At 41.0% G+C, this 19,062-nt stretch overlaps 1 protein-coding gene across 20 annotated transcripts in view; it reads left to right on the forward strand.

Annotated features, from left to right (window-relative positions):
- Positions 1 to 18,824, forward strand: part of macf1a (microtubule actin crosslinking factor 1a) — a 230,937-nt gene extending 212,113 nt beyond the window's left edge. For 9 of the 20 annotated variants that reach the window (XM_049475390.1, XM_049475392.1, XM_049475395.1 and 6 more), the window contains 28 exons: positions 27 to 128; positions 211 to 312; positions 407 to 580; positions 692 to 847; positions 1,594 to 1,791; positions 2,046 to 2,174; positions 2,733 to 2,915; positions 3,028 to 3,183; positions 3,583 to 3,789; positions 3,872 to 3,991; positions 4,454 to 4,623; positions 4,731 to 4,890; positions 5,439 to 5,633; positions 5,786 to 6,058; positions 6,204 to 6,392; positions 6,875 to 6,986; positions 7,113 to 7,270; positions 7,543 to 7,705; positions 7,922 to 8,076; positions 8,166 to 8,240; positions 9,140 to 9,157; positions 10,428 to 10,545; positions 11,097 to 11,159; positions 12,364 to 12,396; positions 14,144 to 14,355; positions 15,441 to 15,554; positions 15,913 to 16,018; positions 16,586 to 18,824. In XM_049475390.1, coding sequence (XP_049331347.1) covers positions 27 to 128; positions 211 to 312; positions 407 to 580; positions 692 to 847; positions 1,594 to 1,791; positions 2,046 to 2,174; positions 2,733 to 2,915; positions 3,028 to 3,183; positions 3,583 to 3,789; positions 3,872 to 3,991; positions 4,454 to 4,623; positions 4,731 to 4,890; positions 5,439 to 5,633; positions 5,786 to 6,058; positions 6,204 to 6,392; positions 6,875 to 6,986; positions 7,113 to 7,270; positions 7,543 to 7,705; positions 7,922 to 8,076; positions 8,166 to 8,240; positions 9,140 to 9,157; positions 10,428 to 10,545; positions 11,097 to 11,159; positions 12,364 to 12,396; positions 14,144 to 14,355; positions 15,441 to 15,554; positions 15,913 to 16,018; positions 16,586 to 16,824 — 4,080 coding nt within the window. In that variant the 3' untranslated portion in view covers positions 16,825 to 18,824. The remainder of the gene's footprint in view (positions 1 to 26; positions 129 to 210; positions 313 to 406; positions 581 to 691; positions 848 to 1,593; positions 1,792 to 2,045; positions 2,175 to 2,732; positions 2,916 to 3,027; positions 3,184 to 3,582; positions 3,790 to 3,871; positions 3,992 to 4,453; positions 4,624 to 4,730; positions 4,891 to 5,438; positions 5,634 to 5,785; positions 6,059 to 6,203; positions 6,393 to 6,874; positions 6,987 to 7,112; positions 7,271 to 7,542; positions 7,706 to 7,921; positions 8,077 to 8,165; positions 8,241 to 9,139; positions 9,158 to 10,427; positions 10,546 to 11,096; positions 11,160 to 12,363; positions 12,397 to 14,143; positions 14,356 to 15,440; positions 15,555 to 15,912; positions 16,019 to 16,585) is intronic. The other 11 variants (XM_049475399.1, XM_049475397.1, XM_049475385.1 and 8 more) reach the window with 6 other exon arrangements.
- The last annotated feature ends 238 nt before the right edge of the window (positions 18,825 to 19,062 follow it).

The raw sequence follows: 19,062 nt of genomic DNA on the forward strand, positions 1-19,062 counted from the left end.
CTTTCGGTCTTTTCCCTTTCCTCTAGATGAACGCTGCCTGGGAGGGTCTGAACCGCACATGGAGAGAGAGGATGGAGAAGCTGGAGGAGGCTATGACTGCCTCTGTGCAGTACCAGGATGCTCTCCAAGTGGGTGACACTTGATTTTAACAGCTTACTCATCTGTTATGTATGAGTTGGAAAGAATGTTAAGGAGTGTTTCTGTACTCAGGGCATGTTTGACTACCTGGACAACGCTGTCATCAAGCTGTGTGAAATGCAGACCATTGGCACTGACCTCAGCACTGTCAAACAACAGATTGAGGAGCTCAAGGTTCACATCACTTCATTTGCTTTAATTACTTGAATGAAACAAAAAAATCTGTGCGGCTGGTTAACCGGATTCTATTCACTTTCCCATTAAACAGCAATACAAGGTGGAAGTCTACCAACAGCAGATTGACATGGAGAAGCTCTGCCACCAGGGGGAGCTGCTGCTCAAGAAGGTTACTGACCAAACTGACAGAGACATGATACAAGAGCCTCTTACTGAGCTCAGACACCTGTGGGACAACCTTGGAGAAAAGATCACTCTCAGACAGGTTAGAATGCATAATTCATTTGCTTGCTAAGATGGAATGGTACACTACTGAAAGTTACTGGTGTGACAATTATTTTATTTTTTAACACTCTACCTCTTAATCTTACCCTAGCACAAATTGGAAGGTGCCCTCCTAGCCTTGGGTCAGTTCCAGCACGCCCTTTCTGAGCTGCAGTCCTGGCTCAGCCACACCCACGCCACTCTGGACACACAACGACCTGTCAGCTCGGACCCCAAAGCCATTGAGATTGAGCTGGCCAAACATCATGTATGTATATCTTCTCTTTTAGCTGACCCTTTAACACTTTACCACTGTTTGATTTTTCTTTACCCAGGCAGGTTCTATAATGTATGTTGTAGTCTGTAAGGGATTAGACAGTTTATTTATAAAGAAAAAAATGTTTTAAATAGTTTCTTTATTCAGGATGTTTGAATGTTATCACTGTCTAGATATACAACATTGTCATGCCAAAAGTCATGGGATGGGAATTAGTCTTGTGATCCATGACTTTAGAAATGGTCCTTGGAAGGTAAAGAATGCTGAATTGACCCTGAGGATATAAATATGGGGCCTTTCGTTCTGAATGTGGATGTGATTTCTGACAGAATTGAACAATCATTACTACCCACGGCACAGTCCACTGTGTGCACCAATGCCTTCTATTAATGACGTATTCCCAGTACACAATTGACACTGTGGATTGAGGAATGCTTGCGCAACTTCGAAAAAAGGTCCTATCCAGCTGGCACCCATTTATCAGATCTCAGTTGAACTCTGATGCTCCAATAATTTGTTATCTTTTCATGAGCAGACTTGGCTAATGTTCATCCACTCTCACATGATAACACCTCATGGCTTACACAGGTGTGGACAATCCCAAGCCATTCTATTGTAACACTGTATCACCACTTTACATACTGATATCCCAAGACTTTTGGCAAGTCAGTGTATATATTAGCATACAAAAATACAAAAAAATATCAACAATCTGATTCTCTGTACTGTCCACCCAGGTGTTGAGGAATGATGTGCTCTCCCATCGAGCCACAGTGGAGACAGTGAACAGTGCAGGCTCAGAGCTGCTGGACTCCAGCCCCGGAGATGAGGCCAGCCACCTGAGAGACCAGCTGGATGAACTGAACCGCAGCTGGGACAGCCTGCTGCTGAAGACCAAGGAGAGGCAGAAACTACTGGAGGCTGCTCTGCAGCAGGTGCTCTACTACAGGCCAAATATTTCTGCTGAAAATAAATGATTGACCCTGAGCCAGCAGTGTAGTAGTAGTAGTAGTAGTAGTGTTTGTTGCTGTGTTAATGGAAAAGGATTAAGTGTACTATGTTGTTTGGAATTTGAGAGGTATTTAGCAGGGAGGATAGATGGTCTATTTAATATTAATGTTAGTGAGCGTTGCCGATCTGTTGACTGATCTTCTTTCTTCTGCCTGTTTTTATTTATTTTTTTCTCCAGGCGGAGGGTTTCCATGGTGAACTGGAGGAGTTCCTGCAGTGGCTGAGGCGCACAGAGAGTCAGCTATCAGCTGCCAAACCCACAGGTGGTCTTCCAGAGACGGCCAGGGAGCAGCTACAGCAGCACATGGTAACCACTTTACCATAGACCTGTTCAGAGCATTGAATTCTTATATACTTTAGACTATAGACTAAAGCTGGGTAATATATTGTAAATATTAATTAATGCAAAACGATTTTATATAAGATATAAAAATGACCATAGTGTAGTATTGTGATATAACTATAGTTGTAAGACCATTTATTTTACTAATATAATCATATAAATAATACTATTAAAATGCAGGTAGACCATTTTAAAGAGCAACAAACCTTTTATTATTAGTTTGGAGAGGTGTGTGTTTTTTGGCAATCTGAATTACCGGTTAAGTACATTTTTAAGTATTGTTTTATTTAGCCAGCTTGAATGACTAAAACATTGCTTGACATTGACCTACCTTAACAGATGGACATGTAACAATGCACAATATTAAAGTATTTTATCTATATTGTATGATACGTTAATGATGTCATGACAATTATGTAATTATAAGTCTAAGCACAGAATTACTTAAACATAGGGACACCTTAACATCAATATACTAAACTTCCAGGTCTAGCTGTTAATACCTGTATCTTCTTTTTGCAGGAGCTACAGTCCCAACTGTCCCAGCGTGGTGAGCAGTACCACCGGCTGCTGGATCAAGGCGAGTCCATGCTTCTGGCCAGAGGTGGAGAAGAGGCTGGCCCCGGAACCACTCAGACCCAGCAGAACCTGGCCCTGCTTCAGAACAAGTGGGCTAGCCTGAACACTAAGATGGACGACAGAAGGGTAAGAGAAAGAGTACCTTGTAAATCTTGTAGTGCAGCTTGAATAAATTAAATATTTAATCAGACATTGAATAGCCATGTGGTTCTCACTCTCTGTCTTTGCTTTCCATCAGGCTAAGCTGGAGGAAGCCGTCTCACTGGCCACTGGGTTCCAGTCTTCTCTTCAGGACACTATTAACTGGCTGACACAGGCAGAGCAGACTCTGAACATGGCCCAACCACCCAGCCTCATCCTCGACACTGTCCTCTTCCAGATAGATGAGCACAAGGTGATTCAGAAGAGCTGATTATCAGAAATGTAGCATGATTGTGCTGTTTCCTGTGAAAATTCTGGATTCTGACATCCAGCAGCCTCAGATTTAGTTTTAGGTTTAAGTGTCTATGGAAATATTGATATATCGAATGATCCCAATAGTTTGTTTCCAATCAAAACAGTTTGTGATCACAATTGTACTTGTTTCCATTTAACCCAATATTGATACTGAAAATTTTGTGGCCCACATAAATGAATTTTGTGTTGTGTCTAAACCTCAATCACTTGGTAGCAGTGTTTTTCTCTGTCTTCAGATCCCACTGTTATAACTGAATAAAACCTAACATTTAAGAGTTAAGAGTTAATTGGTTTTTCCCAGATCCTAACCTGTTTCCCAATACTGTGTGGTTTCCAGGTGTTTGTGAATGAGGTGAACACTCACAGAGAACAAGTGTTGGCTCTAGAGAAGGCAGGCTCCCAGCTGCGCTTTGCCAGTCTCAAACAGGATGTGGTGCTCATCAAGAACCTGCTGCTGAGCGTGCAGGCTCGCTGGGACAAGCTGGTGCAGAGATCTCTGGACAGGGGACGACACCTGGATGAGGCCCGCAAGAGAGCTAAACAGGTAACAATAATTTATTTTATGGTGTTATATTTCTTTGCTACACAGATCATCTATTTATTTATAATGTGGCGTTCTTGATTAGTTTCACGAGGCCTGGAGAAAGCTGACAGACTGGCTGGAGGAGGCTGAGAGTAGGCTGGACTCAGAGCTGGAGATCTCCAATGAGCCTGACAAAATCAAAGTGCAACTGACCAAACATAAGGTACACTTTTTGTATTACTGTATAGTCAATGCATCGTTGCTCATTTATGTTTTCCAAGTAGAAGGTTTTAACTGGAACACTCCCACAACTGAGAAAAACCTCCCCAATCCCAAGAGACCACAGATCAAACATTAGTATTGTACAGTTATCTTTTTTGTCTATTTGTGTGTCATTAAATCATTCGTACACACAGTACTGGTCAATTTATATCTGTGAACATGGTTTCATGGTGTTTGGATGTACAAAATAACGCATAATCCATTTTTATCATATGGAAGGGCTAATATTGTTAACCTGGGATATATTTTGGTAAGATATGCCACAAAATACCAGTTAATTATTATCAAACCAGTTGGAAGATGTTAAGAAAGAAATTTCAGAATGTATAACTGGAACGGCATCAGCTTGGATTTCCATCTAGGACATCAGCATGAAATCCTCTTTCTCTTGTGTGTATTGTAGGAGTTTCAGAAGGCTCTTGGCTCCAAACAGCCAGTGTATGACACTACAGTGCGCTCTGGAAGGGCTATGAGAGACAAAGCAACACTACCAGCTGATACTGAGAAACTAGACCATCTCCTGGGTGAGGTCCGTGACAAGTGGGACACTGTGTGTGGGAAGAGCGTAGAGAGGTGAGATGATACATATAAGTCTATGGAACCATATCAACAATGACTCATTGGCTCAGTATGATGAAACTAACTTATGCCTAACTTTATAAAAAAAAATAATTCCTCAGGCAACACAAGCTGGAGGAGGCTCTGCTGTTCTCAGGTCAGTTTGCGGAGGCCCTGCAAGCTCTGGTAGACTGGCTGTACCGTGTGGAACCCCAGCTGGCTGAGGACCAACCTGTCCATGGAGATCTGGACCTGGTCTCAAACCTTATGGACTCCCATAAGGTACAGTGATATAAAGAATCTGAAACATGAATATGTTCTGTTTATATGTTTCTGTTTGATGATAACAGACATGAAATATTTGTTCAAATGTTTGTGGGCATGCCTTCAAATGAATGCAGCGGATAAACATAGTGGCACCATGCCTAATGCCAGATTTATAAAACCCTGTGAAAATTAAACAGTGTTCTCTGAAATAATGGTGTATCACCCAGTACTTGAGTTGGGATAAGTTGTGTAGTTGGGACTTGCGCTGGAGTGGTGATGCTCCAACATTCTGATTTCACTAATTTAGTGCTCTGGTCATTGAATTCAATCAAATACTTAAAGCAATGCTCTAAAGGAAACCTAATGTAAAGCCTCCCCTGCAAAATAGAGACAGTTATTCCACTAAAAGTTTGATTACATTTAAAATACATTTTATTTTTTTTATTTGAGAAGAAATAATAAATTAGTGGGTGTGCCAATAGTTTTGGCCATATAGTGTAATGGAGAACATTAAGTATGCAGTATATATGAGTTGTGGTAACAGTGCTGTTGTGGATGTGTAGGCCTTCCAAAAAGAGCTTGGGAAGAGGACCAGCAGTGTGCAGGCTCTGAAAAGATCTGCTCGAGAGCTCATGGACACCGGTCGGGATGACACTGCCTGGGTCAAAGTTCAGCTGCAGGAGCTCAGCAACCGCTGGGACACAGTGTGCACCCTGTCTGTGTCTAAACAGACCCGTCTTCAGCAAGCTCTCAAACAGGTGAGTCTGCATATCTATCTAAGCATCAGAAAGTTTTACTGGAAATAAAGTTTATACCTGCACGATGGCCAGAATCCCACTTCATAATGTCCATCTTTTCATCTCCCCTCTTTCTTTTCCTTTCTTTTCTTCCACTTTCTGTCATCACATAGGCCGAGGAGTTCCGTACAGCAGTGCAGATGCTGTTGGAGTGGCTCTCCGAGGCAGAGCAGACCCTGCGTTTCCGAGGGGTCCTGCCAGAGGAATCAGAGACTCTCCAGGAGTTGCTGCACACACACCGGGACTTTATGCAGACTGTAGAGGAGAAGAGAGTAGATGTGAACAAAGCAGCCGGCATGGGGGAGGGAATACTAGCTGTGTGCCATCCTGACTGCATCACCACCATCAAACACTGGATCACCATCATCAGGGCACGCTTTGAAGAGGTAGCGTAGTGCCTGTTCTTTTGTCCAGTGCTTCTTTTTTTTTTGGTCCACTTTCTGTGTTTTATACACTTACTGTGCAGTGTCCCTGACAGTAGGAATTTTCGATAATTGCGATATATATATATTTTTTTTAACTGCTATCCAGGTGCTGACATGGGCAAAGCAGCATGAGCAACGGCTAGAGACAGCTCTCACTGAACTGCTCAACAATGCAGCACTTTTGGAGGAGCTGCTGTCATGGCTACAGTGGGCAGAAACTACATTAGTGCAGCGTGACACTGAGCCCCTTCCTCAGGACATCCCTCAACTCAAAACACTAATGTCAGAGCATCAGGTAAGTTACATCGTTTTTCGATAATCTATAAGATGTGTTTTATGTGTCTAAATGAATATAAATGAATGGAAACACATAGAAAGGGAAAAAATGTTGCCATTTTGATAATACAAGGTTTTGTGTGTCAGTGCTGATGAGTGTACCGAGGTCACTAAACATGTTTTCACACTCAAAGTCCAGCACTTTGCATACCTAAATTGCTTTTAATTATTCCAACTTGCAGCCCTTATATGTGAAATCTAAAAACAATTTTGCCAGTCATTTTCTGGCTTTTGTTCAAACGCAAGCAATTACCCTCAGTAATTGTACTAGGTTTTGTTCAGGTTAATTGCCACATGAGTCTTACTGGAATTTGATGGACTTCTTGAATTAACTCTGAACTTCTATCCCATTTCATTTCCTTTAAATTTCTTTTATAAAAGTGCTTTGTAAATTAAAAGTTTGACTAAAACTTAAGTATGTGGGTGTGTAAATTCTTTCAGATGTTCATGGAGGAGATGACTCGTAAGCAGCCCGATGTTGATAAAGTAACAAAGACCTACAAAAGGAAACCAGCAGAGCCACCCAGCAGCTTGGCTGAAAGGCGCGGTACCCGTAAGTATACATTCCTTTCTTGTTTAGATTATACAACTAAAACTATGTACAATATGTTGTTGATTAATTGTGTAATTTAACTGCTCTGTTAGTAAAAGTTACCTCTCTTTGCTCTTTCTTCTTCAGGTAAGCAACAGCAATCTCAGCAGCAACAGCAGCATGCTGTTCAGGTTACTGGGGGAAACCCACGGCTCACGCAGCTCTGCTCTCGCTGGCAGCAAGTGTGGCTGCTGGCTCTAGACCGCCAGCGCAAGCTCCATGATGCCCTCGACAGGCTAGAAGAGGTACAACAACTGTTTTACACGTTCAGTATTGAAAGTGTGGATAGACTACATTTACATATAAATACAAAACATTAGACATATAAGCATATATGTTTTCAAATAATTTGAGAATGTTGTGCAATAGAAATCATTACTGCAGACAATAAATCTAAAGAGAATTTGGTAGATTTGGACTTAATTCAAATTATAAGCGGACATAAAGTTCTGAACAATGTTTAGGGACCTTGACTTGTTTTTTTCTCTTTTAATGCCTTCTCTTTTCCTCTCTGTAGCTGAAGGAGTTTGCTAACTTCGACTTTGACGTGTGGCGGAAGAAGTACATGCGGTGGATGAACCATAAGAAATCCCGTGTAATGGACTTCTTCAGACGCATCGATAAGGACCAGGACGGCAAAATCACACGGCAGGAATTTATTGATGGCATCTTGGCCTCAAGTATGCAAACACATTTAAATATACAAATAGATGATTCATTTACTGTGGCATTATTTGACCTATTGAGTCTTTATTCCTCTTAAGGGTTTATTTTACTTATTTGTCCAAAGTTTTTATGCCACAGCCTCATTTGTTTGCTCATTGTGTGACAATTTTATGTTATGTTAAAATAAATTTTAAATCTAGATATCATTAACTGTCCATTTGTCCCAACAGAATTTCCCACCAGCAAGCTAGAGATGATGGCAGTGGCCGACATCTTTGACCGGGACGGTGATGGTTACATCGATTATTATGAGTTTGTGGCAGCACTCCATCCCAACAAAGATGCTTATAGACCCACTACAGATGCAGATAAGATTGAAGATGAAGTAAGAACCCATAATCAGTCTATTTGTATCAGTTTATCTACAGATCAGCTAGATTCAGAGCTATTATAATTATTATTTCCCCTATGCAGGTCACCAGACAAGTGGCCCAGTGTAAGTGTGCTAAGAGGTTCCAGGTGGAGCAGATCGGCGAGAACAAGTACAGGGTGAGCTCACGTGTTTAAGTGTTATAGCAAAACTAATGCTCAATTTCAGAAGTGTAGATAATAACAGTATAGCAGTGTTTAAGCTTACTAAAGGACCCTTGTAGACATTGGTGCACTGCTGACTGATTGATGGATGTTTAACTGATGTTTTCTGACACCCTTAACTTATTTGTGTTTACTCATTAATGTCCACCACACTGCAGAACTGAACTGTCACACTTCTAACCGACACCATATTAACTCCTAATATGTCATTATTGTGTCATTTTGGGTTAAAGGAGCATTGCTGGTTTGTGAGTGTGCTAAATGAGTGAACCTCACTGTACTACCACAGCAACCCTGGAGCTGTATGCAGCATTTGCTTTTCACCTCCTAACTAATGATCATCCCATAATTCCAGCAACTGAAGGAGCTGCTCTGTTTTCATGTGTATCCCGTTATCATTATCCATTGGTTAATGATACTGACTGCAAGACTCACTTGTTGGACTGCACAGTCCTCAGGCATCATCACGCTTACTGAACTGTGTTTTCTCTATTTGTCTGTGTCTGTCTTGCTTTCACCCCTCACACTGTAATCTTTTCTTTTTTCTCCTAAATGCTGCCATTCATGAGCACTTTAACCCATTTACTCATTTTAGATCAAACTGTATACAGTATAATTTTGTTCTATTTCTAGTTAATACATGTTGACGCTAGTGTCCATGCCAGTTAAGAAACGCCTCATTATAGAATTGAAATCGGGTAGAACCACATCACACATAGTTCAACTAGCTCGACAGGTCATTTCAGGCAGATTGAGGTTGTTTTCAACATCATGTCTGTACCTGTTATTTCACCCTGTCTCTTCTTTCTTTCTCCTTGTTGTCTTTCTCCTCCATGTCCATGGATTTATTGTAGTTCTTCCTTGGGAACCAGGTAAAGTGACTGGTGTGTTTGGGACAGCCTGTGAAATCTGCTTCAGTCACACTTCATAAGCTCATTGGTAGAAGCTGCTCTTTCATTCTGACCAGATTCTTGTTTCGTAATACAATATACTGCAGCTTCTGTGCCAGTTTAATTCCACTCCATGTTGCTGCTGTAGATATAATTATTTAAACCTCTTTTGGCCACAGTTAGCAAGCATTTCCTGTCTGTTTGGCAAGGGTCACATAGTCATTACCCAAATATGCTGGGCATGCATTTAAAAACAGTCCTGCCAGCTCACAGAAGCAGATTTCACAGTCTTAGTCCATGTGTTTGATTTTTAAGATTAGAACATTGCATTTAATAGATTAAGATTTTGGGTTTTGATGTCTGAGTGGCTGTTATACTTCTTTGGTGGAGGAGCTATACCTATAATGAGGGATTTATAAGCTTTAATTCTTTTGCTTCCAGTAAAATGAAATGTAATACATTTTACCATAGTGTTTTATTGAAGTTCAAATCTTTTATCGCTGTTACGCAAATGCCTTGTATGTCCGACTTGGCAACATTTGGACAAACAGCATATGAAGTAGCCCTAATCTGACTTTCCCTCCAAATTGTCCGTTTTTTAGGCTGTTAATGGTTTTAATGAAGGTGGTAAAGTGTATCAATGTTTAGATGTGGACATTGACCATTAAGCATTACATAATATTATTATAAACTTTCATAAGTATTTTTTTATAATTTTGTACATTAAAATACTATGGTAAATGTGTGTCTATATATATATATATATATATATATATATATATATATATATATACATATACATATACATATACATATTGTGGGCCAGGAGTGCACACTCTTATCCACAAAGGGCTGGTCTTGATACAGGTTTTCGTTCCAGCTAAGCAGCAACATATCTTCAGTTGTTTGAAGACTGAACAGTTGACAGTTGATTAAACTACTGGACCTGGGTGTGCTGCTGGTTGTCTGGAATGAAATCCTGTGTGGATAAGATAGAACACCCCTGTTGTAGAGCTATGGGACGTTGGGGCTGAGCTCGAACCCAAATCATTTAGAATGTAAAATGCATGTTTTCTACTGCATGAATATTATGTAATTAATTTTGATTTTAAATGGTGTTTTGGGCTATTCTTACTAAATGTGAGGTGTGCATATACTACTTGAATTAATGATTCTAATGTCCTTTTTCCCTCTTTTCATCTTCATCTCAAATTCTTTTCTTTTTCTCCTCTCCCATTTCCTGTAACTTCAGTTCGGAGACTCGCAGCAGCTACGCCTTGTGCGAATTCTGCGCAGCACAGTTATGGTGCGGGTCGGAGGGGGCTGGATGGCCCTGGATGAGTTCCTGGTGAAGAATGACCCTTGCAGAGGTAAGGCTTTTTTTTTTTTTACACAAGGACCTACACACCTTTACCCCCTACAAGTGCACAAACACTGGAAACCAGTGCTTGAAAGGATGCTGATAGGTTTGGTTTAGTAAAACACGTTTTTGAAGGAATACAGACACCGCTGTGGACCAGAGATCCTGACGGATATGCTGTACTTTCTAGCACATGCTGTCTTTATGATACAGAAATGTATCAGTTCTGTCATTACTTCATTCATCTATTCATCACCTTCACTCTCTTTTTTCCCCCATTTTGTGCTGTTGGAGTTCATTTCCTTCTCAGGTCACTGAAATATCTCTTTACTTTCTTGGATCTTTCTCACCTTCTTTTATCATCTCACCATTTATTGATTTACCCCCTTCTTTATTTTCATATCCATGGCCTGTATATGGGGCCTGCCTCTTTTTCTCTCTTTATCTTCATCTCTGTCTATCTCTATCTCTCTGGGATTTGTAGTGCATGATGCATGTTCCTTAGGTGTCTCCCTCCCTTTCTCTTTTCCCCGCCCCCTATCTCTCTTTCTCTCTCCCCAGTGCAACATCCAGGACTTAAAATCCTCCGCTCCGACTCCAGCAGCTCCATATCATCTCGTATAGGTTGGGTCTTTCTCTCTCTTTCTCGTTTGGTTTACCTCTCTTTCTCTTCACTGTTTTTTCCTCCCTTCTCTCTGTCTGACTCATGTTCATCTTCTTTGGTTCCTCTCTGCTGTGCTGTGCTTGGCTGACTGTAATACTAAACTAACCGTCCTCTCCCCTGCTGTCTGCTCACATGTGGCTGTGCCTCATAGGGTGTAGGGTCTGGATCATGTGCTCCAGAGCCCCCATTCAACATGGTGTGACCACTGTTGTAAAACTATAAGTATATGGTCTGTGTGTGTGTGTGTGTGTGTGTGTATGTATATCTGGGGTGTGTCTGAGTGTAAAAAATTGAATGTAAATGTTTCAGTGCATCATGATTTGTTAATACGTACATAATGATTAGATTTGATCCTATTTGGAATGTTAGATCCAGTATTAATAGTCCCAAATAAGAAAACTTTGACTTCAACAGTATGAACCAAAGTTATTTTATGTTTTAATGGTCAACTTTATTTAATTTGTTAAAATACATTTAACATACATCGTTTGCTGCATTTCAGACATGCAACACATTTCCAAAAATGTTGCGAAAATGTAATGTAGGCCTATTAATGAGGTAAAAAAACTATATAAAGTTTTAACAGCTGACTGTAATCATGATTTGGTACAAAACTGCTACATATGAAAGTATCTGAAAAGCATACATAGGCAGATGTTGGTCAACAAATGTGTGTAAAAAAGAACTAAAATGTTTAAAAACAGTGATTCTCAAGAAAGATTGGACAGGATTGTATATTACTCCCGCTATAGTGATTCCTTCGAGAGCACTGCATTAAGAGCAGTCAAGCTGACCAGACAAAACATGAAATCTTTATTAATACTGTCTTCAGTAAAATAAAAGTAAAGTAACATATACAAGTAAATCTAACATTTGTTTTCTTATTTGAATTTCCCAATGTATTTTGCTTTTTAAAGCACCTTCAAATGCAGAATTGCAATGATTTTACTTGTTTCCTGTTATATTAAAACTTTTTTTATTTGAAAGAACTAAATGCTTTGCATTTTTATGATGCACTGAAGATCTAATAAAAATGAGCCCTATTATGTTCTACTTTACTGTACAGTGGCAAGTGGTGTGTGTGTGTGTGTGTGATTGCGTTGTGTGCCAGTGTGTCTATATGTATGTTCAGGTTTACTTCATGTTGTCTCTTGTGTCTCTCAGTGACGGTCACTCCTGGCTATTTCTGCTGCAGAGGTACCTCACTCTCTCCTCCTCTGTCTCTCACTCCTCTTTGGTTCTTTCTGTCTAAAGTCATTCCTCCTCCCTCTCCATCCTCAGATTCTTAAACCCATTTGTCTAGCTTTGGATCCATCTTCCACGCTGCTGTGTGCGTGTGTGTGTATGTTGGTGTAAGGGGACGTTGGTGTGTGGGGATGTCTCAGTCTCTGTGCCAGCTAGAGCATCATGCTTCTCATTCACACAGGGCTTGGACTTTGCCAAGCCTGCTCTTGGCGCTTTTCACTTGACGAGTCCCTGATGAGCGTAGCAAAATCAAGCAGGACCCGGGTGTGGCCAGCCTGGGTTTCTAATATTGCAAAGCAGCTCTTAAAAGGGTCTGCTCATGGGAAACGAATTACAGACTATACCTGGCTTATGGGGAAGAAATTATATGGTGCGCCACCAATTATCAGATGGCCCGCTGTTGCTCTCGAGACCATGAAAAAGGGGATGTGTTCTAGGCTTAGGGCAGCTACTGACCCACGGCTACAGTGCACTTCTGCTACTGCTCACAGCCCTTTTCTTCTCCTTCCCTCGCTCTCTCTCTCGCTCCTCTTTTTCTCCTTTCTTTCTGTCTCTATCTCCCCGTCTGTGGCTGGCTGCTCTCGGCTGTGTTGTGTGCTGGGGCTGCTGAGTTTGGTATCTTTGATTTGATTTATTTTTTATTCATAGAATGCTTCTCTCCGTGTCTCTGGACTATAAACCTGTGGCAGTGTCTAGTAGGGCTGCAATTGTCAATCATTATACTTTTCGGTTAATTTATTGACCCAGGTCTTTTTTTTTTTTACGTATTAAATCCACTCAAATTAGGAAGACAAAACTGCAAAACAACATAGAGTTGGGCAGTATAACAATAATAAGCTTTACTGTATTGGAAAATGATTGCTTAATTTCTTAATGAGGACAGTATTATACACAATGTGGCAAATATCTGCCCTTTGTCTGTTTTCATGGCCAAACAAGCTCATTTCCAGCATGCCAAATGTCCCTGAAAAACAGTAGTAGCTATCAGATATCGCTTTACACTCAGAGTAATACTGTATTGGAGATAATGTTGAAAGAATTGTATACTACTCAACTTTAATATAAATCTAGACCTAGTATAGACAGAGATTCCGAGCTTTTAAGATGTATTTAATCAAATATGAAAGGTTTTTCATCTCTGATCAACGAAGTTGCAGCAACAAAAGCTCTATTGCTTAATGCTTCCTGTATGTATTGCAGTCTACAACTACTAAGGCTACAACTAAATCATTGCCACCTAAGTTTTTAGCCTTTGTGTGTGTGTAATACATAACCAGCCATGCCTTTTAGGTGTGTTTAAATGCTATGTACTGCGTGAATGCACTTACAAAAAAGAAAGAAAAGAAGAAGCCTGTTGCGGCTCAATGGTGGGTACTGAGAGAAGAGAGGCTGTGCTTTTGGAGTGGCCTCTGTTGTTTGTGTCTGGCACTGACTGAACCCTATCCTCCGAGTTGGACGCTTGCCCTACTGCTCACCCACCCCCTTATTAAACTCCTGCACTGTGTTTGCCACGAGCACTTATGTCCCTGTTAAAAGTGGTTAATATATTGACTTCTCCACGCACTCTGACTGAAGCAGTGGACCGGGGAAGCACTGGCTTCTCCACTCACACTGCTTGCCACCTGATGCACGTGCCTGTTGGTTAGGTTCGTTAACACTGTTGTGTTGTTTGTCTTCCCTTCTCTCTCTCTTAATGCAGCTCGGGGACGTACCAACTTGGAGCTGCGAGAAAAGTTTATTCTTCCAGAAGGAGCATCACAAGGGCTGGCGGCATTCCGCTCGCGTGGCCGGCGCTCCAAGCCTTCATCCCGGACAGCCTCGCCCACCCGTTCCTCCTCTTCGGCCTCCCACAGCGCACAGAGCTGTGCGTCAGTGCCCTCTGCACCTGCCACACCCACCACCTCGTCAAGGGTAAGTGTGTCATAGCTGGGAAATGGTAGTGTGGTGGTGGGAGAGTATTCTCTCTGTTCCTGTGTTCATTCCCCTTACGTGTCCTTGTCAGTTTTTTATGTCTGGTTTAGTGATTCAGTTATTAAGTGTAATGTTCATTCAGTCCGTTGACAAAATCAAATTAAAATATATTTTTGAAGATTATGTGAATAATAATATTAATAATTTTAATAATAATAATAGAAAAGATAGATAAAAAAGATTTCCAGTTCTAGTCACAGAGTACCCCTGCCCTGCACATTTTAGTGTCGTCACTGCTCTAACACACTTGTAATTGGCTTATTAGATCTAAACTGGTGTACTAGAGTAGGAAAAAAACACTACGTGAACAAAGGTATTGGGACACCTGCTCATTGTTTCTTCTATTTGGACCATTGCTGTGAAGATTTTATTGTATTCAGCTAAAACAGTAAGACTTTGTGGGGTAAGGATGTTGTATGAGCACCACCTCCTCCCTGCTTCGTCATTATAAATAGATCCGAATCTACTTTTTTGTGTCAAAGTTTTGGACAGACATTTTTACTGTCTCTAGAGAAGAAGAACTAATTTTGTTTACACTTCTGTTAAATAAGGTCAAGTGTCCCTGACCAACTCTGAATGGGGTCCGTCTATAGTCCGTTCACGATAGGTCCTGGGCGTTTCACTTTCTCAAGTGAAATCTGACTGTGTTCTAATCAATGGAAATGCAAGTTACTGCAGGGTGTAAACATCATCTTTAGGAGTCTTTTCTGTCCTGTCTCAGTTGTCTGTTTCATGTTGTTACTTCTGCTACCATTGTGACTGATTTGGACATTCACTGATTGGGTTGCTGTGCTTATTGTTGTCTCTGCATGTTAAAATCACTGTCATCTGTGGGGTTTTTATTTGTTTCTTTGTCTTTTTGTCCTCCTGCTCTCCCGCACTGAAAATATTTCCACAATTCCACTCTGCTTGTGTTTATCACCACCTGCCCAATACACTACACTGCGCTACTCCTGCCCTGCCCACTCCCTTTTCCCCTTCTCCTTCACTGCTCTCCACCTCCTCCTGCCTGCTCCTTTTCCCAGTCCTCCCAATCTCACTCGCGGGGCTATGCCAAGCCCTGGCTGGCACACAGTAAAACTCCAACTCCAACCAAGTGCCAGTCCGGCCCAGAGCACTGCCACACCCCTGGGCACGAGGTAACACACTGCCTCCCCTCCCCTTAAAAGGCCTAACACACTAACAGTAAAGAGCTTCAGAAAGCGTCAGTCGTTCTGAGCACATACCAGATAACCTTCAGCAAAGCTCAAAGTAAAAAGGCAGTTCCACTAAGCCTTCATACAGGTACATTCCAACATCTGAGAGTTAATGCTTTAGGCTGGAAAAACAGTACAATTTCCAAGAAGATACAGCATATTGCATTTTCTTTGTAGTCACTTTTTCACAACATATATTTATCCACAGTGTAATTGCATTTAGATTTGTTAAACACTTAATGGATTATATTTTATAATGCCTGCATTACATTAAATTAATTCTGTCTTTCTCCAATTGCAGGGAGGTTCAACTTCCAAGCTTAAAAGGCCAACTTTCCATTCCAGCCGTGGCTCTTTAACTGGGGAGAACGGCGGTGCCACACCTGCTGCTAAACCTGGACGCTCTGGTGAGAATAACCTCACTGTTTCTTGTTCTTTCACCTGAAGGCAAAACAAGCTTTTTTGCCTGTAATATTTGTTTGAAATCTGAAGTCTTTTTCAGGTGAAATTGTGCAAGTTCAAGCTCTGACAATATGAGTACCAAGCCATTTATTTAAGTGGACAGTAATTACATAGCCTCTCAAAAGTTTGGAACCTTGGCTCCTTTTTTGAAATAATTGACTTGTATAATTATCATTATCCAAAATGGCAAAACAATAGCAATATGTGATCAAGTACAACAGAGACACTGCTTTATTGCCGTTTCAGAGAATAATCCATAACTTTAAAAAAGGTGGCAAGGTTCTAAACCTGAGAGTCTATGTAAATACTGCCCACAAAAAAATAAAAAAAAATAAAGCTTTGTTTGACTACTAAAGTTTTAACACAAAATGTCAGTTAATGGAAATTACTGCATAATTCAAGTATTTTTATCAGTCCTACTTTTTTTTTTTTTTTTTGCAAAAATAATATTAAATATGAAGCTACTGCAAAAAGGCAAAAAAAAACTCTATTATCCCTATCATTTTTCTCAGACAATAAGCGCACTCCCTCCTCGGCCAGCGGGCCAGCCAGTCGAGCGGGTAGCCGTGCCGGAAGCCGGGCCAGCAGCCGGAGGGGTAGTGATGCTTCAGATGCCTCAGAGCTGATGGAGACACGCTCTGCCTGCTCCGACACTTCTGACACACCACGCCGTCCTGGAGCCAAACCTTCCAAAATCCCCACCATCTCTAAGAAGACGCCCAGCCCCAAGACACCAGCAGGCAAGAAGTAAAACCTTCATCTTCATTGCGTCAAAATGTCTGCGGTGTTGGAAACGGGCAGGAGAACTTGATGCTGCACTCTCTCCTCAACATGCACATACACAGACTCTGCGCATGCCAGCCAGCCTATGTGCGCACCACCAGCACAGGATCACATGGTTTCCAACCAGACCCGAGGAGACAACGAGCTTCTATAAACTGTAAAGTCCAGTTCAGCCCAGGCTCCTGCCCTCTCCCTCTGGGCAGCTCGCAGTACAGCTGGACACTGCTGATCCCAGACCCATCTGCCTCTTCCCAATTAACAACCATAATGATGCTGCCTTATTTGTGTTACATATTTCTGTCCTTAATTTTGACTGACTTCTTCTTGGGTGTCTCAAATGTGTGACTGAGCTGCGCGCCAGCCATGTGAACTCTAGAACATGTACACATACCTTCAAGTGCCCACATGGACACGTAGAGTTGCACCAAGCACTGGAACAGGGGGTGGCAGGCGGTTCATCTCAGCACCCTCAATATGCAATGGCTTCTCCACTATAGTGCTGAGACCTGGAGAGAAGGTACAACCTCAGTTCCAATACAGGTTCTCATTGGCACGCACATTACACTAGGTTTTATTTCAATAAGCCAGTGGAAAGAACATTCACCACCCTGCTCTATTGTATGCAAAGCGCCTGGCCTTTTACCCAGGTGTATCTGTATGTATGTGTGTATGTATGTATGTGTGTGTGTGTGTGTGTGTGTGTGTGTTGGGTAAATTTTCTACTGAGTCTTGAGGGGAGAAAAGAAAAAAAATTCCAAGCATCTACTCTACTCTAGAACCTCACAACATCTTGTGCACCTAGAGCATGTAGGAATCCTGTGTGTGTGTTTGCGTGTGTGCTTGGTTTGTGTGGTAGTTTCTTTCATGGTGAACTAACTCAATAAAGGAGAGGAAGTGGGGGAAGATTCATTGCTCTGGCCTTGCTAAGGCCTCGTTGAGTCAGATGCTTGGTCATTTTGACCACACTGCCCCTTCTTTAGGCCGTAGTTTCCCTGTTGTCACAACAAACTGACAGCGTTTAATGTCCAGATGTTTTTTTTTCTTCAAAAACATTTACCAAACATGGAAAATCCTGACTCCTGAGAGCACTTAAGTGACACACAGAACAGATGACAAGATGTTCATTAGCGTGCACTGACTGACATTAATTCTCCTTCAATACAATTTCACCCCTCTGTCCTTGTAGCCCTGATATTGATATACTCGTGCAGTCATTGCAGTCACACATACGTTACAGATACAATGTTACACCGGTCTTTCAGTTGCTTTACAGTACGCAAAAACTAAAAAAGAAAAAAAATTGTGAATGTTTAATGGTTAATTTATAATCCTAATGTATTTTTTTGGTTTTGTTTGTTTCTTTTCTAGTGTAAAAACAAATGTGTATTTATTTTTCATGACAGTATCATATCACCTTCTGGGAAAAACTAGTATTACAATAAGTCTGATAACAACAATGATTTTGGTTGTGCTTTTTGTGTTACCGTTTTAGTTCTAACGATTTTTCCTGACAACGATCATTTCTGATGTAATGGACCAGGAAGCTGACTGATTCCAATGGTGGCCTTTTGCCAGTGACTACAGCCTCTAGATCATGTCAAAAAGTGACTTCTCATTTTGTCTAATGTTGAAAGCTTCTAGGAAAAAAAAGAAAAGAAAAAGGATCACGGGGACATAAACACCTCAGAGAAAAGGTGTTTTGAATAAATAGTCTTGTCTTTGACAAGTTGAAGTATATGAATACCTAATGAACGTGAAATCAGAAGGTGATTTTTATTTATTTATTGTGTCTGGGGGAGGGAGGAGGGGTAAGGGCTATGAAATGGATTCACCTTTTGAGTCTGTGCAACTCTCTCAGAATGATGAAGAGGAAAATGTCTGGGGTGCAATTGTGTAAAAGTTAAAGAAAAAGTTAAGATTATAAATCCTTTTTTGTTCTCTTTTGTATTAAAATAATGCTTGCAGTAATATCTGTTTGTTTTCTTGTTTATTGAAGTCAAACTGCTGTGGATAAGTGGGTGTGTGTTGACAGGAAATTTCATGATAATTCCATGATAATTATGAGTAGGGGGCAATTTCCTTCCCTGAGAGATAAAGAGAACCAATTAAGTCTTCAAAGAGGATGGCTTTGTGTCTTACATCGATGCAATCACTGAACAGTGGGACGTTTAATAAGTTGCTGAGGAATTTCAAAGAAGCTCTTCTC

The sequence above is a fragment of the Astyanax mexicanus genome, chromosome 3, assembly GCF_023375975.1.
Source record: "Astyanax mexicanus isolate ESR-SI-001 chromosome 3, AstMex3_surface, whole genome shotgun sequence".
In the NCBI taxonomy this organism is placed as follows: domain Eukaryota; kingdom Metazoa; phylum Chordata; class Actinopteri; order Characiformes; family Acestrorhamphidae; genus Astyanax; species Astyanax mexicanus.